Source organism: Dermacentor variabilis, chromosome 8, assembly GCF_050947875.1.
Source record: "Dermacentor variabilis isolate Ectoservices chromosome 8, ASM5094787v1, whole genome shotgun sequence".
Classification (NCBI taxonomy): domain Eukaryota; kingdom Metazoa; phylum Arthropoda; class Arachnida; order Ixodida; family Ixodidae; genus Dermacentor; species Dermacentor variabilis.
In genome coordinates this window covers 103,998,687-104,021,909 of record NC_134575.1, presented here as the reverse complement: position 1 = coordinate 104,021,909, position 23,223 = coordinate 103,998,687, and the positions used below count along the sequence as shown (strand labels likewise).

The following is a 23,223-nucleotide window of genomic DNA, read 5'->3' as shown; positions in this document are numbered from 1 at the left end:
TCGCAGGTGATATCAAAAGACTATATTTAAACTAAAGCTATGCAGGTGGTATATTGGGTGTTGGCACATAAATACTACGGACGTAAAATTATAAGACACTTCTCCTTTGAAGTTCTCAACTAGCGAAATGTGCACTATACATGACGCGATTTACAATAACTGTATCGCAACGTGTGCACAGCTAATGACTGCCGGTTTCTTCGCGAAATGTCAAGAAAAGCGAACTCTGCTCAAAGGCGACCAGATCTTTATTTCATTCCCGGAGGGAAATTTAAAGGCAGAGCCATGACATACAGTGGCGACTCTAGCATGTCATAGCGGAACATTTGATGTTGAGACCCTTTTGAAACGCGCAGAGAAAAGGCCCTAAGATGATGTATCCAGCCGGTCCAAATATTCTGGCGAAGAAGGTCACGAAGTCGCAGCCAAGCTGTGTCACAACGTTCGCGGGAGCGGTGGTGAAAACGTAGCTGACGAGACACTGGAAAAGTGAAGGAGGAATTAGACCAAAGAAATAAAGCGTGCTGATCCCGCGCGCAGTCGGAATAAAGCTACCGCAAAGCATTTCGCAGGCAGTTTGCCACCTAACAAAGCTTGAAGTTCTCCAAAGTTTTGCCAGATGTACCCACTAGTGTTGCGTACATAGAGTGAGTGTGTGTGCGTCAGGTGAGCGTTACAACAGGAGTCATATGACGACCGTGGCGAAGACAATGACATCACCATCACCAATGGCATCACCATTTTTTGTGCACTCCATCAAAGAAACATTACAGCCAGTTTGGTTACGACTTGTGCCGATCCCAAAGGGAGCGCCCGAAATTCGAGCCAACCTTCGGACTCGTGAATTCCTTTTTATGAGATAAGCCTGAAAGCATGCAAGACAGGAAGCTACTTACCTGTCAAAGAGTGCCTGGTGTGAGTGAAGGAATGTTTTGCATTGAAATGATGCGTTCAACACATACATATGCAAGTGCACTCCCTGGGACATGCTTTCTTCAATCAGAATAAGTAAAATCATTTTCAATTAGGCTTCAGAGAGCTTAGAGTACATTGGAAAACACCATGCCGAGTTTTCTTTTTTTTCGCGTAGCTCTTGCTTTCACATTTCAAGCAACGTCCGCGAAACCGACGAAGGCATCGCTTTCGCACCACACAGGTTTTCATTTAGGCATGAAAAAAAAAAGCTAGGCAAATTTTCAGGCTCCACAGGCAACGAAAAGTGGGACTTTCAAATGTGTTTGCACAATTTCTGGCTGATTCTTAACGACGTCACTAACAACATACAATGTGTTTCATCCACAGATGGCTTTGGGTTTCTTGAGCAGTATTTTGAGAATATATTCGTCACAATTTTACCTCTTTACTGCATAGTCATCGATACTGTAATTACCGTATGGTGCGTCCATTCGTCGGTAGTGCAACAAATATTCAATAGCGCTTCCTTTTAGGCGGCGACCAGTTCGAAATACATAGCAAGTCCAGTGTGGTTTGGGCGTAATCACGACGACTCATCACGGTGTCGGATCCTGTTGCGTTATCGGATCTACTAGTACAAGATGCCACTGATGCGCATACGCATTGCATGGCTTCTGAGAAAGCTCGTGCAAAACGTACGCCGCGGCGATCTTGGAGGCCAAGTCAATGCTGTGGCCGTGGTGCCAAGATCAGTGTCCGCTGAGCACTGGACAATACACGAGAGGGGCGAGCATGTTCCCCTGCGTTGCCAAGAGAGGCAAACAAGTGGAAAGGGAAGTTTGGCAGCTTTCGACGCACTATCGTTGCATGGCCTTCCACCACCATAGTCCGGCTATCGGACATGAAATACTCCATACGGAATATTTTGTTGAGCGGAAAAGGAAATTAGGAAGTGCACGATCCGTAAAAGACTTGAGTAAACGTTCGGTCCATCTGGTTTAGCCTAGTAAACGACAGCTAATAGCCATAGTAACGATAGAGACACTTACCGCCAAAACTCTTAGGGTTCCGAGCAATGCTGGCTCCTGGAATAAAGAACGAGAGTAGTGCCACATAATCTCATCTATGTGCCCTCACGTGAGCTCAAAATATATTGTAACTTGTAGTCCACTGCTGCTGTGTTTGCAATAACGAAATTCTGTTCCAGAGTGAACTAAAGAAATGCTGGACAAGTTGGTCCTTGTAGTTTCTCCGCTGATGCTCGAATTTCGGAGTGCGTGCAATGAGGTGCTCGAGTGCCCTCAAAGCGAATGCGAGTGCACAAAAAGTAGGGAAACTACAAGTGATCTGAAAGTGGCTTCAGTGCGATTTTCTTACATTTTTACGACCTTTCATCAGTTGCAGTGGAAATCGAGCACAGTGAGCTAATTTCAAATTCCATTCAAACAAGCTATTGCACGTTCTGACTTTTTACATTTTGCACTATTGTTCTGTATTCCCTGAATATTCGTTTCTATTAGACGGCCGATTTCTGAGTTGCACTGCTTGCATAAGCGAGATGAAGTAGCCGGCGTCTCTCGTGATGCCAACTTTTCCGACACGCATAATAACTACAAAACAAAAAAAAGTTGTTACTTTAATCTAGGAATTACTTCCTGGCAACGTGAGTTCTTTTGCACGACAACTCAGGTTTGTTTTTCAATTTTCGTCAGCTTGGTCTAAACTGCAGATGTGGAGCTTGCATACTCGAGCGTAGGAAAGAAATATTCTTCGATATGGCGTAGTGCTGCGCCGGTCGCCGTAAGCTGATTCATCTGAATATGCTTCGACAGAATAAAAAAGGACGCCTTCAGGAAAGCAGTTGAAAATTGCGATGGGCTGTTTATCCTTTATCTCCCCCTCATCGTGGAAAAACTATAGCTTTTCCAACAGCTGTGGACGAACTTGAACATCTCGACAGCTTTGAAGCGTGCGCACTGCATTTGCTCAGGAACACTCGAGGTCATATACAATGGTAGGAAAAGGGTAAGCATATCGCGCGTAGAAAGATAAAAGTACGTAGTCAAAGCGCATCTCTGAGGCGAGCGTCATAATAAAAAGCTAGTAGAGTGAGAACGCGCAGGGGCCTCTGCTCTCGCTTTAAGTTTGCTTTTTCGTGCACGCCTGATACGAGGAAGTACGAGTAGAGAAAACGTGTCCTCACATCCACTGGCTTGTTTTGGACGCAGGTAAGTCCAGTATCCTTCAAGCACTGGAATACAAAAGGAAACAAAAACAGCAACATCGAACGTGAGCAGGGCCGTAAACGTATTGACAGTGGGAGAATACAAAATCAACTGTTAATAAAAACGGGCGGTAAAGTGTTATGCACCCACATAATTTAGACACGATAAAGGCAGTACGGACAAACAACGCTAAGGTAGCAGTCTTACAGCCGACCAGGTCCAATGTGAAACATATGCTGTTATCTTTAACGTATAATATGCGAAACAATTGCGGGCTATTCAAAAAACACGTTCCACGTCCATTGTTTGTTCAGGGTTGCATGCGAACCCTTAATTGCATAAAAGAGATTCGTCCATTAAATAGTGTTAGAAAGTGGGCTACGTGTTGCCCTAAGAAAGTATCAAGGTGTCATTAACAAAAAAAGACCAATATACGAAGAAATACTCGGTGTTGTTCTCACTAAATTGTTTAGACTAATAGACATTTGGAAATATTCGAATGAGAAGCTCTTGTCCTTGGACAATTACAAAACTCTTCGGTGCTCATCGCACATTCTGGGGAACTCTACAACAGCGCAACAAAGTAGAGCTCTAGTGCTACTTTGCTCTAATCACAGCCTGCAGTTTTCTATTTCGAGAATCCGTCACTTTAAAGCGAAAGCTTTACTACGCCCTTCCGTCGCTTCTCCACGGACCGAGTAATGTTGACCTTGAACGTAGGAGAAACCACGTGACAGCCATGACGTCACTCAGCCGCAGGTGCGCCGAGGCCGCGCGTCGCCTCAAGGCGGAAGGTTCGGCACGATCGTCTATGACTACTGAAAACGCCACCCTCAAAAGTTGGTGTGCGTTCCCCTTAGCCGTGCCACTAGCTTGCACAAACTCTTCCTCTCTAACAAGGACCACGATCACAAGTTCTACCACGGTATGCGCAACATTGACCGTGCGCTAGCCGATGAGATTGAAAGCCTCGAGAAGTATCCCCTAGACATGATCTTTGACTGATGTAGAATTTTGCTCTCGGCCGAGGATAACCATCGCACCGTAGCTCTCTAGAACGTTCGCTCTATGAAGGCTCACGTTGCGTATATCTGTAAGGACCAGCTACTTATAGTAGCAGATGTCCTGGTCCTCACCGAAACTGAAGTAGACCCGGCCACGTTCCTTCCCTTGCCAGGGTTTCAGCGAGTCGCTACTGCTCAATGATCAGACCAAAGCCGCAGCGCTCGTGTAACCGTATATGCTAAACAAGGTCTAAAGGCTGCGGTACGCATTCCTGACATCCCTTGCGAAGACGGTGACTCGTGCTGTATCCGTCTAGACCGTGGCATAATCGTGCAAAGTGTTTACATTGCTCCAATGGCTAATCACGAAAAGACCTTGCGCGTTGTAGGCAGTGCCATACCCACTACAAACCTAACGGATGATCTACTTATAGTCGCGGGAGGCTTTAACAAGAGCTCTAGCAATGACCCAGACTTCATACGGTCTATGCAGCAAAAGTATAATCTGGATCTCACGCTGCTCTAGCCATTTTCGAGAACGCAGTGGAACTCGTATATAGACCTTGTCTTTCAACGAGAAACGGCCACGACTAACCTGGGCGTAGCGCAAATGGAAACCATGTCCAATTACTTCACTGATCACAAGACTGTCTTCGTAGCTATCCGGAAAAATCCCCCTCAATAAACCGGTTTGTCTTCGAGTCTTGCATTTCTGTCTATTCTTTGCCTAACCATTTAAAAGAATAAGCAAAGATTTAACTCGTCTACACCGATGTATCCAAAGCGAAAGCTTTAAAGGTTAAGAGTAGTAAAGCTTGTGTAAATATTAGCCATTATCAACAAGCAACAACCAAGTATAGCTTTCGTTTTGCCTACTTTGGTTTAGCCGAGTTATACCTTTGCCTAATTTTTTGAGAGCGTCGCCACATAATAGATGCTTTTAAGGATTTCAATGATACAATAACTTACCTCTAGTGGCGATTGACTTTCTGACATAAAAACACGCAAAAGTGGCTATAGTCCTACTTACGTACAAATGGAATGGTAAATCAGTACTTCTTTTCGACGGAATGAATGGTCACGATTTCAAGCGTCTATAAAATCCATCACGAGAGCAGCCTTGCGAGTGGCATAGAAGTGATAGTGGACTCAATACATGCTGCAACTTGTTGCTCCTCGTGGTGATCTAGTCGCATTGGCTTAGACAGTTAATTAGAAAGGTTACAAAGAGCACGCTGTCGCGCGAGAAAGAGACAATCGCAAAAGCTAAATTCTCGACCTCAGTGAGCTATGGCGCACGCAGAATAACATGCGATGCCGCATGGACAAATGCGAGAACGAATGGTAACAATAAGCCCAACTTGCTGCATCTCCAGGATGTGCTGTTTTGAATATGAGGAACTTTCGCTGTTCTCCTCGGCAACGCTACACTTTTAAGGCTTTGGCTCTTGATCGAAGCCGTCGAAAAGTTGATGTAGCTGATAACGCTTGCAGGGCAATCAAAGCTGCTAGTAAACGATCAGGTATTGCATGAATTTTTCTTCATCAGAGATTGCGCCATGCATGTTCCTTTGTCTATGGGGTTTCGGATGCTCCTCTGTCGGTATAGAGGCGTTCATGTTCTCCCTTACACGACAATGAAACGTATGCCAACATAGGCCACCTTGACTAAAATCATTGCACGTCATCTCGGGGCTTCATGGAGGGACGTAGTAGTTAATTATGGACAAAGCGTAGCCATTTGCTCCCAAAGCATGGAAAATCTCCGCAAGAGCTAACTCCATATCAGCCTACTGCTCTTGCAAGCTGTGTTGGGAAGTTAATGAGATTGACGATGCTCATATGCCTTGAGCGGTTTCTCGAATATCACAGTGCAAATTCAGACGCAGTGACAGATGTCTAATTTGGCTGTTTGTCTGTACATTAGTGTCTGAATTATGGGTCTTTGATGCATCTGTAGAAAGAGACCAAGCGCCTCTCCGAAGCGCTTTTTCAAGACTTAGAGTGCACTTGTGATGATGTTTCTCACGGAGCCATCACTGATATCATCGCGGCTGCTAACACTAGCTAGTCATGGCTGTCGAACTTTTTCATGAATTACGATCTATCTGACCTGATGAAACATTTGGTTTAATTGAAAATGGCCTAAGTTCCCAGCAGTGCACGCGTCAAGCAGTCTCTCAAGGGGGCTTTTTAGCCCAGTCTTTTTTTTTTCATTATCGCTCAATTTGGGCTAAAGGAAACGTTACCAAACTCAGCCAGTCGGCCGATGTACGCCGGTGACAAGGCATGTGGTCTTCAGAAGTAACTCATTTGTAGGCCTGCGCAAGATTACAAACGGCGAGAACGCTTACGTGTGCCTATCTTCAGATAGAAACCCTCAGTATTTTAACAGAAAATGCGTGTTAGTCACTTTCTCGCAAAAATTTATAACTTCATATTCGGTATGTATCAATGATCAACATATCTCATAGAGAAGAGTCCATGAATTTGAAATCATCATTGTGGATGGCGGCCATTCCAGGAGCTCTGATGCTGCCTGCCTGGGGAAGAGACTGATTTAGAATAATCACCTTTTCAAAACCATGACTGAAAAGACATGTTTCAGCTGTACGGATCGAGTTGGTCGAGCTACAGCACTCGAATACTTTCAAGAACCGAAAACCAAAATCTCATAGTGCTTGAGGGCAAGAACATCCAGGTGCTCAGTAGTGTTCTGCACTTCAGTGATGCGTCTCAAGAATCGCAACAATTGATCTCGCCAGGGATCATTTCATCAGTACGTATATCAATTACTACAGAGACTCCTTGAACTCATCTTCGGCACCTTTCTCGGCTCTATTCCCAACACCTTGCTCCTTATTTAGGCATGTGGACGAAATGAAGCATTTTCAGGCATTGGAGCCTCATAACGCTCCTCTCTCCCACCTCGTTTCTTTCCTGCAGCAAGGCAACTGTATATTTCATGGTTTGTCCGGCAACCAGCATTGCACCTCTACATTCTAGGCGTGGGAAAGTAATCATAATTGCCGACATTTGCCCTGACGCACGACGCTTTGCATCTAACCCATTACGAGTAGCCCAACCAACTTCGCCATCATAGGAAATGAGGGTTGTTTGACTCTGAAGAGGCTGCTAAGGTGTGATGGCTTTTCCGCCGACATCTAACTGCATAAGTTAAATACTAGTCACTTCACAGTATCGGCAGGGTTAGAACTTGTCGCCCTCCATAGCACAATTTTTATGGTAATCAGCAGTAACACTACCTCTGGGATATATTCAATTCAAAGGCAGCTCTAAAACATATTTTGCCAGCTAAGCGTAGTGGTACACATAAACAACTGGCGTGAGAAATTAGATTACGCTACCATGAAGCAATATGCACAGGCCATGACATATTATATGAGTAGAAGCCGGGGTACTACGATGTAATCGGCAATCAAATTGCAGACAGAGCTGACGGTGAGGCACGCGAAGAAGTTAGTATGCTCTCGATTTCCTTGTAGGGAACAAACACAGCGTGACACCTCAGTGCTCTTGCTCGCTCCACAATGTTAGGAAAGTGTAAATACATTAGAGCTAAAAAAAACCGGCGTCTACGTGCCATGTAACTGTCTGCGAAATTACAGTTTTTATTCTGTTTTACTCGACGTGAAGAACGTTTACATTAGGTACCCATATTCATCGGCAAGTACAAGGCCGGCAGTGGGAAATGTACCACAAGTGGAAAAGAAGAAAGCTTAATTTGCCTCGCATGCTAGTTATCTTCCCAAAGTAAGACGCATGCTCTTTGACAGCTCTAGAATGAAATGATCATCATTAAAAAAAGCAAGTGGCTGGGTGTGCTGCTTCGTGCATCTGCTATGTGCAAAGCCGCAAACGCGCCGAGGCGCTTTTTCAGGTGCAAAACGCCTGTAGGGGGTAAAGATAGGGGTTGCCGTTGCGGAAGCCGCAATTCGATATGAGTGCGCTGCGTTACGGTTTCTGTTATTGGGAGACTAGCAGCACACACGTAGTCCACAGAATATCCCTAACGCCTGCAGTAGTCTAGGTGTTATTGTGAAATGTTCTGTGTCATTGGCTTGAAATGCAAAAATCATAGCGACGAAGGGAGAAAATACGCAGCGGAAGCACGCATTTCACGGACGTTTTGTTTTCCACGTAAGCTGCAAGATCACGAAGAAAACAGTAACAGTGCCTTGCACAATATGTACGCACTGTTCAAGTAACGCCTGCGTTTTTACAGTGATCTCCCATCGGGGCCGCGGCATAGAACTTCAAAAAGACCCAAGGGACAGGGTTTGAGAAAAATACTTTGTTTCTTACCGTGGCGAAAGGAGTGTTTGTGACAAGCCTGATGTCAATAGGCTTTCCGCACACCGCCTGTTTGCTAAACTTCACGGCACTGCATGATATCTTGATGAGGCCTCCGGTCACAGCATTGATGGTCTTGCAAAGGTCAATGAGAAACGATGACCCGGCACCTGAAACAACAAGCACAGCATTCCTGTAAATAAATTTGTGCCTAAATAATATAGCGATACCTGTAAATGAGATCGAAGTGCGTAGATTATTACTTATTTTGCAAGCTGTTTAGGTTGCATGAATATTCAACAAAGAAATTAATAGGGAAACAGGCCCGGTTTTAACGAAGACCTACTGCGAAACACGGTATGAGGGCTCTACCATAGGAAACAGTTTATATAAGGATTCAACGTGTGACCACATATTCTAGACAGACAGCGGTAACATACGTCCGCGTTATGAAGTTTTCTGGAAACATAATGGAAAATGAGGCATAAGATTCGCATTTCAACTGCATATTGGAGACAATCATCTTGCTACTACTTTAAAGGGAGGTGGCTAGGGTGAGCTGCTACACCGTGATATTCGGGGCACGGCGTGCAGAAGACGAGACCCAAGGAATGCATGGCAGGAGCAGTGTGCGCGTGTGCCTGTCTCATTCTTTATTTGTGCCCCTTTTTTGGGCGCTTACCGCGAACGTTCCTCTGGAGATACTCCTATCCTTAGCAGAGATGTGGCGGAGAGAAGAGCTGTCTCATTAGGATCCACAGGGAGCACTATATAAGAGCTTCAGCGACATATCGCAAGACAATCAGCGCAGACACAACGCTTTCAGGCATGGTTAAGGCAGTTCAAAATATCCTTTCAGCGGCTGCCAAAATGCGACAAAATATGATACGCAATGTCGTTGTTTAACTCCAACCAATCCAGGCTCAATCGAGTATTTCGAATTTTTCCACAGCGAAGCTGTCGAGGGCAGGTTTCTCCAGTATCGTCTCCGCGTGCAAAAAAAAGAAAAACTATCATCATCAAGATTAGCTGCAGCGGCGTCGTCATCTTCCACAGCTGGCTCGTTGGCGCCCCTCAGCGCTACCTAGTGAACGCGTTCATGCCGCCCCTCCAGCGTTCATGGAAGTCATTAAAACAATTAATTAAATTTATCAGTGAAGCAATCAATTATCATACCCTTTATGAATTCATGAAATAATTGCGCAATCAAATGTATTAGTTACCTCAAATGCATTATTTGTTTATTTAATTAACAATGAATAAAATATTTAGCAGCAACAGAGACGTAACCAATAATAGAGAAAGACAATGAGCCGCCAGGATTTACCCAGTGACAAACACTGGGGCCGCACGTTTCAGCTTCACTGGTTAACCATCTGTACGGAGTTCATGGGTTGCTAATTTATTTAATTATCCAAAATATGACATGCCGCAATTGTTTCTTCAGCAAGGGTCGCATTCTAGAGGTGGCGGGCTCTGCTACGGGCCGCGTCGACCGTACATCATCGGGTAGGGGGAGGGGAACGGTGGTGGGCGGTCTTGTTACTGGGACACTCACGAGAGAAAAATAATTTCGAGTTTTATCGCAAATTACGCGTTCACAATGCCGAAAAAAATGTCAGCGCCCTTGCATTCTGTGTAGAAGGATGACCAGCGAAGCTGTGTATGTGGGCTCCTTAATGGCGAACCGCACCTCCACCGCGGGTCGGCCCGGCATTGCGCTGTCATCGGGATAGGCCTACGTATGGGGAGTTCATGCTTAACGCCTGCTTCACTTCCGCCGCGGGTCGGCCCGGCGCTGCACTATCTCCGGGTTCGGCCCACGTTTTTCGCTTACCAGAACGACACGAAAATTTTCTTGGGCGCTAGAGGTACACAGCTTCGGTGTAAATAAAGAGTCCTCCGACCGTAAAAGCTTGCTTAGTATGAGAGAAAAATACGCAAGAAGGAAAAGCAGGAATTCCATATTCAAATTCCCGCGCTAGCTTGGCGTTAGATAAGGAACTTTGACTGGCCTCCACTCGGGTCTCTTTAATTTTTTTTTTTGATCGGCAAAGATGGACCACATCGCACTCTATAGAAAGCATCGCCTGGACTTAGCAATTTGTGATAACTGCCACTGCGCTACGACGGCCTAAATACAAGTAACCGCAAAGTCCACCGACGCCACAACGCAGACATCCTAAGGTCAGCGCTCTCGGACGGCGACTTAGTGGCGGCCGCGAAAGACAAGAAAAAATAAAGATTCGCAGCGCGTGCTCCATGCGGAAACACGGCGCACTGAGTACGGTTATAGAAGCCTGCTGGGCTTGTCTTCGTGTTCAGGCGCTCCGCTGCGACACCTCAGTTCATTCAAACTTCTTTCTGGGCGAGTTGGTGCATACTTGACATAAAAATTGTTACAGCGCAAACACATGCAACCACAAGTATCTAGGACGGGACGTGGATACTTGTGGTTGCATGTGTTTGCGCTGTAACAATTTTTATGTCAAGACCCCTCAGTTACCGAAGAAAACATAATGAGATCCACGAAGTTACACTGACGTATATCGGTGATGGTGGTACGGGCACGAAGAGAAAAAATAAATAAAACGAAATAAAGAAAGAACTAAAGTTTGATCTCCATATTCTCTTTCTACAGTAAATCACTTACCCAGATATTACCGAAAATGGAGTTTTTCAAGAATTCTGCATTAATTTAAACTAATTTGCTGTTACTCGGAGATGGGAGGTACCTTTACAGTACGTCAAGAAAGTGAAAAATAAACTGGAGCCCTCCAAAGTCAATATCCTTATGACCCATGCAAACACAGTAATTCATGTTACACTATCCAGTTTTCAAAAATGTACACATATACTTCGTTGATAGCGCGCCTAATTACCAATGATGTCCGCTAAACGCGTACGGCTGTACTACTCAGCTTTCCGAAAACTTGACGGAAATGTATAGCGCTAAGCTGTAGAGAAATCGCCAATGTTACTCGGAGGCTTATGGTGGACACGGTGTCAAGCGATGCCGTAAGTACACTGACGCCTCCAGTGGCCGGGAAATTTGCCGGTGTTGCGAGTATGTTAAACTCGGCCTGCAGTAACGCTAATCTCTGCATAAGGAAGTTAACGGGTGCATAAATTGCAGATACTGAAGTGTTAAAACGGCGTGTTGGCAAATATTGTCAAACTTCTGGATTTCCACGAGCTCTGGCGACGCCCTCACATGAATGAGTCAGCGGTATCCAGCGGGGGTGGAAGAATATGCAAAGTTTCGAATATGATTTGCTATTAGACAGTAACTACTGGTATTCGAAGTTGAACTATGGGGTCCTTAAGAACGTAGAAACTAAGCAAACATTTTGCAGCAACTGACTAATAAATTAGCGTTTTTGTTCTTGACCTGTTACACAAAGTTTCGGAAGTTTTCATTTCAGAAAGTTTCACTTTGGCACAAGTGAAACAAAGACAAATATTTATGAAGCGATGAAAAAGAAAATGGGTAATGCAAGCTGTGTTTTAGATTTCGCCGTGGTAGCCTTCGTGTTTCTTGTATTCTAGTCACGTAGCAGACAAGTTATGCCATTCATTTAGCTTTAAGCTACAATTTGTAATGATTTACTTAGAACGGATCTCGCTACATCGATCTACCGCATACAAGTCATTCAGGAGCTTTTTTACGCCACTATTGAGGTTTCTTTTTTTTTACCGAGCACTTATTTAGCGTGTTTGGAAATGTAGTCGCAAAGCAACCATTCATTCTTAGAGCTTGTTTGCAACAAGCCATGTGTTAGCGATATTTTGTTTAAAACAGATGGTAATTATTCGTGATGGCAGGCTCCGTTTTTGTCACTAGTGATTGCAAGCGTCGTAACTAATTATACCGAAAGAAATGTTCTTTCTATACATATGTGCGTCTGCGTTTGATTATGCGGCCGTCGATTCGGTATTCGGCACTGATTATTGGTGCTCGATTCGTATTCGAAAAATTTGACTTTCGCCCACTTCTAATATCAAGGCATGAAATCAACCCACGGCGCACCTCTAGTTTCATTGGCTTCTCTAGCTTAGTGTTTGCACTGAATGTGCCCCAAAATATTTCGCAATTTATGAGATTTTGGCTTCTACCGCGAAATAACGATGGACAGACGAATAATGCCCAAAAGAAGAGGCAGCCATTGGTGCGCCCCGACAACGCTTGGAACGCGGCTAGCGCCGAGTTTGTATATGAACAGCGCGACAGTCACGGTATTGTGATATTACCAAAGTTAGTTCGTATCTATAAACAGCGCTGGCGCGTGAAATTGCCCACTCTTCAGTGTTTCAAACGAAGACATGTTGACACAGGTTTCCTTATGCCGACATTTTCATATTTGCTGCATTGGCTAGTTCCGCGCCATCTTTGTTCACCAACTGTCATCGAGTGAATTCAGACGAGCAAGATGCTCGAGCCATCCTGCATAGCACCCCGGTCCTCTGTTGTGCGAATACTTACATTGCAGGGAACGCATCCAACATCGAATGATGCAGTGAAGTGCCCCCCAAGACTTGGAAAATAATTGCCACTACTTCTACATGAATGACACACCCAGTGATATCATCAGTTTAGTCAGAATATGGTTAGGTTATCCGCGCGTGTTGTTATGTGCAAAACGTGAGCGTTGTTGTTATGTTCAAAACGTGATTCTCATATGCACTTGAAGTTTATTGAAAGAGGGCTAATCTTTAGACATTGCATAAAAAGGTGCCCCGTACTTACTGAAATCATTTCTCGCCAGTAGGTACTTCACGAATTCGGAGAGCAAGTATGTTTGAGATCCCAAATCGAAGGTGGCCAGGCCTTGGAATATGCACTGCAAAGTATTGTAAACATTTGTAACTTTGTTGGAACACGAAATTGATTAACGTCATGACGGAATATTTGATTACTGAGACGTTAGCCATAGCGAATGCTCCCGTCCACGAAAATATCGACTAAAAACGCAAACGCACATATGTGCTTAGAACGGCAACTTTATCAATGGGAACTGCATGGAATGACAACTAGTTAGAAGGGCAGCTGCTTATAGTGACAACTGCTCGCGAAGTATTATTACAGCGTACTAACTCTTTCAATCGAAGGACACCATGGGGCGACCACAGCCCAAGATTCATGAAACGACAGATTGCAGTCGTGTTTACTTTACTGGTATGCTGTGTTTGCAGCATACCTGTAAACACAGCAAACCAGCATACCAGTAGACATCTCGTTGCTATAGCAGCATCCTGGCGTTTCTTGTGTGTTTCTATCTCTCCCGTAGGGCCATTCCTATTGTTAGCGCTTTCCAACACCTCTAGGTGGAACTTGCTGGTCGCCGTGGTCCAATTAAATATCTACCTCTTCTGAAGGATGCACTAGTGCATTATTAAATATATTTAACAAAATGTTCACCGTGACTTACGCTTCAGTTAAGGACGGCGAAAGTCAAATAGTAAGCGGCTTGTTTATTAAAATCACACTAACCACAAGCATATAACTACTGCAGAGTGTCTCTTTCAATGTGCATGTTATTTTGCAATAAAAGCTGGTTAATTTTTCTATATTGAAGAAGCAAAAATTGCTTTCGTGAGTTTATTTTCGAAATTGTGTTCGCAATGGCATCACTACCAGGTCCCATCTTTCAGTTTATTCCCATATCATTCATAATAAAGAAAGTTTACTTGAATTTCAAGTAAAATGTCAGATTTTTTTTTTTATTTGGAAACGCTCAGCACTCGTGTAAGGCGCCGTGAAAATACGTGGCTTCGTGATGAGCAGTTACGTCAAGTCCACAAAAGCATCGCCACTTGTCCGTAATTTTCGGCACTTTTATTTCACACTCCGCTCACATTAAAATTTGATTTATTTGGTATTCTAGAAGTGTAAGACGCAATCTGGGCCTGATTTCGCATTCATCTTTAGCGACTTTACACCACTACTTCATGAACTTCTGCTGTGATAGCTAGTATCAATTGCAGTAGAACGTCTTTTTGCAAAAAAAAAAGACATATTACCGAATAGCTTTTTAAGAGACGGCTTGAATTTCAAGAGGCCAGCAATTAAACACCACAAAACTCATGTCTGCTTTCGTGGCGAGTTCACAAAATGTATGCTCTTGCTGCAAGTCAGAATCGACAAGAACAACAGAGTTTAGTGTGGGCCCTTTTTCAAACTACCAGGCACTCACAACGTTCGCCAGCGAAGGAAATCTTCGCCAAATTAAAAAAACTTCATTTTATATAATTTTAGAACTATCTTTGTTGAAAACTATAGTTCAAGATTTTATTGAGCGGTTTATATTTTCCACATACATATACATTGATTGTACTGCCTTTTTTCTGTAGTATGATGTTTTATTGTCCTTGTGATTGTTGTGGCCTTGCGTTTTCGCGTAATTTTTTTTAGTTTACTGTTACTCAAGCATCTATTTGCTATATGCATAAGGGTGTGTGAGATTATATTACGCCTACTCCCTTCTGCAACGCCATAGATGGCCTTGAAAATAAGGACACTAATAAATAAATAAATAAATAAATAAATAAATAAATAAATAAATAAATAAATAAATAAATAAATAAATAAACAAATTAACAGCCGTAGTGCAATCCGGAATAAATACAGTAAATAGTTACTCCAAACTCAATGTGTCGTATACATCGGAATACCGTGAATGTAACAGTGTTCTGCCAGCGCACGTGCAGTTAGAGGTTGCCAGCCACGGTCCGATGTTGGTTATTGTTAGATAGTACCAAAGAATACTATTGCCCAATGTCTTGTATGAGTGAAATTTCCATAGTAATAATTGCGGTTTAGGCAATGAGGCCTGACTCCCTAATGACGCACCGTGCACAACGCAACTTCCTGTTCAGTATGTCCACTGCAGAACAGGCAAAATGAGCCTCATTGCTGCTTCAGTTTCGTGTCGGAGCGTGCATAAGTCAAATTATTTACCAAAATATATATATATTTTTTCATTTAGGAAAAGTGACTATTCGCCTCAAAGACTTAATTGAATAGTGCAATGTTACATTCTTCATTAAAAAGTTACAAATATTTGCAGATGTATCAACGTATTAATTAGCAGAGCGTAATTGATATGAATCACAATTAGCAAACAGTTGAAAAACAACGCGGTGCTTCTACATGAATAGCGTGGATTTCTTCCGCCTTACCCGTCCAAGGTCTGACAAGAATGCAGCGATACCGTCCTGCAAAGGGAATACAAACAGGAAAAGGCTGTGAGAAAATGTCACCTTTGTTGTGACCAGCGCGAAATCATTCGTGTATGCCACTTACGCTAGGAAAGTTCATCTTGCGCAAATCATTTGCCATTTGGAAAGATGTGGATATTACTTTCTCCGTTGTGCTTGACGTTAAGGTAGTTATTCAATAAAACAGAAATGAATTTACGTTGACGGTATGTTAAACATATATTTTCCGAAACTGAATCAACGTACCATTCCTATGTCTGCTTAATACGAAATCCAGTATTTAGTGCCAGTTTGCAAATTTTAAATTCCTGAATAACTGCACGAAATACATAGGCGCTTAAGAATTTTTTGAACAAGCTTCCTCTTGTAAAACAAGTGAAAACACGTCATATGAAAGCATTTGACTGTATGTTGCAGGTCCAGTTACAATAGCCGAGCTGGACATGGTGAAAACAATGATTTTCATAAAATTATCTACTTCAACAGTTCATAACAGCTTTCACTTACCGTTTTGGCGGTGCATAGATCTCCAGATTTCTTCAGGCACTTGATACAAAATAAAACATATAAGACACTTTTTAGTCTAAGCAAACTGGTAATATATATGTATGTTTGAATACTTGAATAGGTATAAACAGGCCTTACAATCAGAAACAGTTCTTACCTATCAATCCCACCCCAGCTCTTCTTTTGCATTCTTTATTTTCTAGAAGTTATTGACGTCATTAGATGTTACCTCAGGAGCTAAATATGGGCTTCCTTGAAGTTGTACTTGTGCTGGATTTCCCTAAGGGTTCCAAAGGCTCTCTTGTAGCGATTCCTGAAGTTTAAACACTTCTTACGGATTTTGTGCTGTTTAGCAAGTTTTTCATCCTTGTGGTGTAAGCTTTGTTTTTGGTTTTGAGGTTTTTTATTGCTTGTTAGAGATAGCGAAAAATTTTCTATTCTTAGATTGCATTTCTATGGTAACGACAGCATTGCGCAAGTTCATTTACTCGTTGAAGCTACTCTAAAATACGCCTAGAGTTATGTGTCAAATTGGTAAGACCTATTCAAGCTGATTAACATAAACAAATGCTTCTCTTCTACAGCATGTTCATCCCACGCGCCATCATTTTGACCCTTATCACATCTAGCAAAAGAGCGAATTAACATTCGGTGTGATTGTACACGTTTCGTCTTCTACCAAGCTCTTAACCCGCCGTGGTTGCTCAGTGGCTATGGTGTTGGGCTGCTGAGCACGAGGTCGCGGGATCGAATCCCGGCCACGGCGGCCGCATTTCGATGGGGGCGAAATGCGAAAACACCCGTGTGCTTAGATTTAGGCGCACGTTAAAGAACCCCAGGTGGTCGAAATTTCCGGAGTCCTCCACTACGGCGTGCCTCATAATCAGAAAGTGGTTTTGGCACGTAAAACCCCAAATATTATTATTATTATTACCAAGCTCTTAATTTGCTAACTTTCATTGCATTTTTTCTCAAGTCACGCAGTGCGCAAAACTACTATCGTGTCGCATACGGAAACTACTATGCCATTATCTAAGTTTATCTATTGTTCATCATTCATTCAAAATCGCTACATCTTTTTCAGATGATGGGACACTCTGCAGTTTGAAGGCATCGCCGAGGGACTTTCAATTGCTTCTGTGTTGCGTCAGGGGACTCGCGTTAATAGCCGCAAGATTTGTTATGTCATCACACCGTCTAAACGTGTGAAGGAGGGAAACAGATTGGCTCGATTTTGGTAATGATAACCATATAATGCCAACAGGCACTGAAGCCAAGGAAAGCATGGGGGGCATTAGCTGTGCTTGAAATTAGAATCTAGAAACTCTTAAAGAAAAGGAAACTGAAAGTGTACGGAAGGATAGCAGGTCCACAGAGCGAGCGGAACTCACAACTGCCGTGTTACGTGCGCGTTACACTACCAATTACACTACGGTTCTTCAGTTCATAACTTGAAGGACCGGTCGGCGGCATTAAATGAGACGTAACTGATTTTTTATTTTCTGGCTTATTTTATAGACTCATGACATGGTGCCACCTCCTACCCATTGGCTGCGACGCGAAGTGCGCAATGACGCACGCACTAGGCACGCATGTAGTCAACCAGAACCGTGGAGCCACCAAGTTGTCGTGGAAGCGTGCTGGTCGCACAGCCCGGAGCCCCGGTTTGGGTTCCCACCCAGACCGTAATTTACCTAATATTGTCTTCAAATAGAATAACTTAATTTCTTTACAGCAACCACCCTAAGAAATGAGAAGTCAATGCGTGTATTTTATATGTGGTTTTAATCTTTACGGTCGGCCATTTTTAGTACCATCATTCGGTCACGCCGCCGACTACAACACCGGATTTTTCCGTAATGGGGTGAAAATCCATGATTTTAATGATTTTACAATAAAAGCACGCCAGCGCATCTTACGTTTAATTCTAAACTGAAAAGTCACTCACAAACGCTCCAACTGACACCAGCAGCTTCTTAGGTATCGACAGTTGTGTAGCGACCACATTCCTTTTTTTTTTTTTTGGTGACGGATTTTGCCAACTTTGTCAGTACGACGAAATAAAGGTCGCCATAAATGAATGTGATGCTGAAAGCCTATTTATCCTCTTCTAGCCACTAAAGTCACTAAAAAGCATATTTATAGCTCAGTACTTCGCTCCTTAACATTCATTAAAAAATGTGGAGCGTTGAATCGGTAATTTTCGCAAAGATAAATCAAAATATCTATAAAAATAACAGTCCGTCCCGAAGAGATGGGAAAATTCCACAAGAGTAGCACCAGAGCACTTGCGAAAACTATCAGCACAAATTAGTAAGGCATTTTACAGTGAGGCCGGCTTAGCTGTAAACTTGTGAAGTATCATGTTACACCAATCTAGCGGAGAAAACAGTATTGCGATAAGAAAGATTGCCAAGAAGCCAGTCAGATTTTTTTTGTCCAAGTCGCATACCGCTTCCCGTCATCGTGATCACCTCCCTTACCTCTCCTTTTCTCATCTTACCCTACCTGCAAGCAGAGCGACCGGTTAGAGGGCTATCGCCTCAGCCAGACTTATCCGCCTTTCCTCATCAAAATCAACTTTCTCGCTAAGAGGCCATAGTTCATCTGCTCTAGGCATTACATTACATGGCCATGACTTGCCCAAATCTAATTCCTAATGCTCAAGCGTGGTGAGAATGCGCTGATTGGCAACTTTTTTCAGTATGTATTACGTGTCGTTATGATTGCAGAGTACATGCTATAGGCTATCCAAACTATTTCAATTTGGTTTGACTTTTACATAACGGAATCAGAGGCCTCGGTGAGTACGACTCTTTATAAGGTTTAATTGCCAAGGTAATTCGACCTATTCGATGAGGTTAACGAAATTAAGGGCTATGGTGTTGCGCTGCTAAGCGCGAGGTTGCAGCATGAAATCCCAGCCCTGTAGGCCACAGTTGAATGGCGGCGAAATGCAAAAACAGTGTACCGTGAATTGGGGGAACGTTAACATGGTGTAGCCGCAAAGCTACCATGGTGGGCACCGATGTGGTCTCTTGGTGCGCGACCGCTCCCGTAGTGTCACCTAGACGCTACGGGGCCGCGACTTTGCATCTGCACGCCGTGCGTCAGTTGTCTACTTGACAAATTTGCACGGCGTTTATTTTTCAGAAATAGCAGTAACGTATGTCACCGTAGTTCGAAACTGACAGCCAGTTGGCCCGCAAAGTTAATTGTGAGCGAAGAGTGACAAGGCTGTCATTCACTCATTTGGTGGCTGCGTCAGTCCTACCAATTCTCTGCCTGTTCTTCCTACCTTCCCTCTGGGTTATTGCACGATGGTAGAAAGGTAAACGGAGCAGTTTATGCAATGCTTTGGCTTAGGATCACGGATAGTCACAGATGTCAATATGACACTGTGCCGTCGCCAAAGGAACTCCGAAGGGCATTGTGGCGACCGTCGATGGAAAGGTCCAAACGAGTTTCTCACGTCGCCTTCGTTTCTGCCACGATCCTGCCATGTAACTTCACGCTCTGCACCACCTCCAGGCGCCACGTGCAGGACAGCAGCAGCTGCAGAAGCAGCAGTGGAAATTTCGACGGGAGACACAAGGAAATATTTGCTTTAAAATTATGACTGTTGGTCTTTTTGATGCTTCTTGTCTTTGTGGTTTTACCTCAAAATCAGTGATGCTCTCCGATCATTTTTCTTTCTTTTTTTGAAGTCTCAATTACTGCGTCCTTAGAACTTTCAGTCTCCGTTGTTAAAATGTAACACTTGTACGCGAGAACACATGTGAATTCTTCTGCTTCACCTAGACTGCAACGTGACTTATCTACATACTTTCCAAGCGAAGCTTGCTAAAATATACATATATTTTACAAGATTTTACACCAGAAATATCAGAGCCCCTAACGCTCGAGATACCGCAAGCGTCAAATTGTTCATTGGCAACACATGCATATTTCCTATACATTGCTGAATATACTGCGGTTCAAAAATGCAGCATTGTACGTAAGCAGCAATTCCCCTTTGACATAGAAAATGTAAACTTAGCAGACAAACTGAAATTGGAAGAACGAATGCCGAAGTTCTCAAGCAGACGTGTTTTGCGACAGAGCTGTCTATGAACACGAGCTCACCTTGCCGATGTCCAGGATGTTCGGAAAAGTGAAGTTCGCACAACTTGAGCCTTTCAGAAACAAGACAGGAAGAACTAATTTTAAGGTACTGAGATTATATGAAAAGTGGCACCGTGTGTGTAGCGTGAACTGTTAACCGTTTTTTCAGATGTGTTTTGCGACGCATTAAGCTAGTATTTAATACACAAGATTTGTTGCCTGGCACGTGATCTACTATAGGGCTGTTGAAGAAAAGCTTTTAGAACTTTACATTTGTTATTGGAATTATAGGTGACTTGTTGAGGAGTCAATGCATCAAAGGGCTGTGATGCAACCCGACTAAAATATGGTTTAACTAGAAGAGCTTGAAATTAAAAAAAGAACCTGGAAAAATGTTAGAATACCCATTCGTTAGGGCGAGAACTTGAAATCACATGAGAAAAAAAGGTGATCTGCGAAAGCGAAAGGAACTTGTTACCCGCATGAAGTTAAAAAAGAGGAACTAGCACATAGACCGGGGTAAACGGTGTGCATTGTCTCACGTTTCCGAAATATGCGAACCATATTACTTGAGTGCGCATTTATTACGTAAAAAGCCGACAGCACCGTCATTTGTGCTCATTGTGCATCAAATTAATATGGTTAAACCAAGCGAATACTTAAAAACTTGCAATGCTTGTGCTGTCAATTACGCGGTCTCACTAAATACGCGCATAGTTACATGCGAAGCATCAGTTTCAATACAGCCGTCAAAAGAGAAGAGCCGAAGCATACACCTTAAATTGCGATAATTTTTTTATCTATTTACCTACAGCGTAAACAGTCAAATAAATGTTACCGTGGCAAAGTCCTGAGCAGACGCCGAGTAAGAGAATAATCGTGATGCTCCAGAAGCCCCTCATGATGAAAGTACTTAATTAGCCTCTGCACTTAATGTCACAGGCGCATGTATCGGCGATGTCTGATTCCACTTCAGAAGTCGTTACTTATATAGTGGAAAACTGCTGAAAAAAATGCAGAAAAAAACTGCTGAAAAAAAAGCCACCTGGCTGGCAAGTGCAATGGCTGCAGTATCAGCGGAGCGTACTAAATATGGTATGGTAACCATGGCGATGCCCTGCTAGCCCGTGCTACTCGTTTCGAAAACAAAACCTTGCAAGCCATATGGTTGAAAAACCGACAGTAGTGATTAGCGTGAGCTAGGAAGTATTTTTGCTCTATTTTTTTTTTTGCAAACGGCCTCCCACTGTACGATAAACAGGACAAGGAAGAAACCTTGAGCTATACCTGCGTTGAGTAAGTTGTCCACTCTATTTCAGTATACGCACATGCTTGGGCATTGCCATTGCCCGTCTACAAACACAAAAATGGTAGCTGCAGACATGTTTAATGCGTAGTAGGGCTTGTGGCCGCCATGCTACTACCGCAGCTCTTGTGACCTTTATATCGAGGCGAGCGGATGCTACTCGAAAACAACGCACACATTTCGAATATGTATAACATGAACACTGTGTTAGCAAAAATTTGTTTCTAGTCCCGTTCTCTGCTGAAATTCGTCTCCCGCACAGGTCGTCCACGGCAAAATTTTATTTATTGTTTTAAAACAAATCCTGTTAACTATAAATGCGGCTTCCACACAGCGTAGAATAGGGACTAAAAACACCAATTCTTCCAGTATTAAGCGGAAAATAGTGCCCCATATAACGCAAAGCTTTGCGTCAACATGGGTCTTTGTGTCACATGGTCTTTGTCAACATTGATCTCTTTACGCGGAGCAGCCCTTGATAATTCGTTCAACTTACGTTTGAGGGCTCTAAAAGAGCGGCGCGTTAGCCGTCAGTCACGTGGTATGTTTTAAATTTCACGTACTTGAAAGAGAGGCTCAAAAAATTTTAAACAAGCCAGTCATCTTAGCACAGGTCGAACAATCCAATTTTTCAGAACAAACGCTACAACTTTTGTATTGATCTTTCGCTAGAGTTAATATTCAGAAGGTTAATTAGCGAAAGCTTGTTAATTACTGAGCTTGGTGGATTAGGAAAAAAATATCATGGCGTGATCCATACGGCTATGTTAGGAAGAGTTGCGCCTAAGAAAGAACAAACCCCGGGGGAAAAAAACGAGGCGCAACTCTTCCTAGCATAGCCACGCACCAACTAGCCCAGCAAAAAATTCTTCTAAGCTTCATGTGGCTCAGAACAATACTTCAGTGTGAACTCCGCTTTATTTCGTTGCCATTATGCCTAATAAGATCTCCCATGTAAACCACCCAATCGTATTCATCTATGACGTTACCATCTTCATCCTTTCTTGTCGTTTGCCAATTTTGAATTGGAGCTTCGAGTGTTCTTACACGGGTCCAGAATCATTTTCGTGCGCTTCTATGCTTTTTTGCGAATGGTATGCAAACCACGTTAACTTCCGCATTTAATTTTCTCTGCAGGAGCTTACTCGCCACCCTTTCTATTTCTGGGTGTTTGCTTCATTCAAGGAGCGCCTCTTCTTTGTGTAATCCCAAGTCCTTGGCTTCTCGATGATCCCTAAACACCTCGTTACACTCATATAGAGATTGCTTTATTTCCTTGTTTCACTGCGTGCGTGGTATCCTCTTTCCAATGCAATAATTTTTCTGCCATATCTCTCCTATGTCCTGCTGCATAATTTCTGCCAGTTACTTACATTCAATGACGGTTGCAGGAAGCGTCTCCCCCCATCTCCGTCTCCGTGTTTCTAGCGATCTCTGCAATTTTCTTTTCACTCATTTTTAAGCATTCTGCTGCTATTGATTTCTTTAATACTTCGAAATATTAAGCTTGTACGCTTGTGATCGATACCCGGGTTATCTTTTGTTCGTCTGTTGTCGTTTGGCTTTCTCGTTCCTAGACCGTTTCTGTGACTAAGTCGTAGTCGGTACACGACTGCTTGTTTCCTCATTT

At 43.3% G+C, this 23,223-nt stretch overlaps 1 protein-coding gene across 1 annotated transcript; it reads right to left on the bottom strand.

Moving 5' to 3' along the window:
* Positions 1-230: 230 nt before the first annotated feature.
* LOC142590502 (uncharacterized) lies at positions 231-21,261 on the bottom strand. The gene is made up of 9 exons (XM_075702665.1): positions 21,126-21,261; positions 20,309-20,358; positions 16,184-16,222; positions 15,638-15,673; positions 13,206-13,299; positions 8,471-8,628; positions 3,119-3,166; positions 1,965-2,000; positions 231-481 (listed from the first exon to the last, which is right to left on the bottom strand). Exons 1-9 carry the CDS (start codon positions 21,187-21,189, stop codon positions 305-307), a joined length of 702 nt encoding a protein of 233 aa, XP_075558780.1. The 5' UTR covers positions 21,190-21,261; the 3' UTR covers positions 231-304.
* Between the last annotated feature and the right edge of the window lie 1,962 nt (positions 21,262-23,223).

Coding starts and splice junctions, on each gene's coding strand:
- LOC142590502 (XM_075702665.1), bottom strand. CDS start 21,189: ATGAGGGGCTTCTGGAGCATCACGATTATTCTCTTACTCGGCGTCTGC. Junction 3,167..8,470: donor CAAACACTCCTTTCGCCACG/GTAAGAAACAAA, acceptor TTTGTATTCCAG/TGCTTGAAGGATACTGGACT. Junction 2,001..3,118: donor TCCAAAACAAGCCAGTGGAT/GTGAGGACACGT, acceptor TCTTTATTCCAG/GAGCCAGCATTGCTCGGAAC.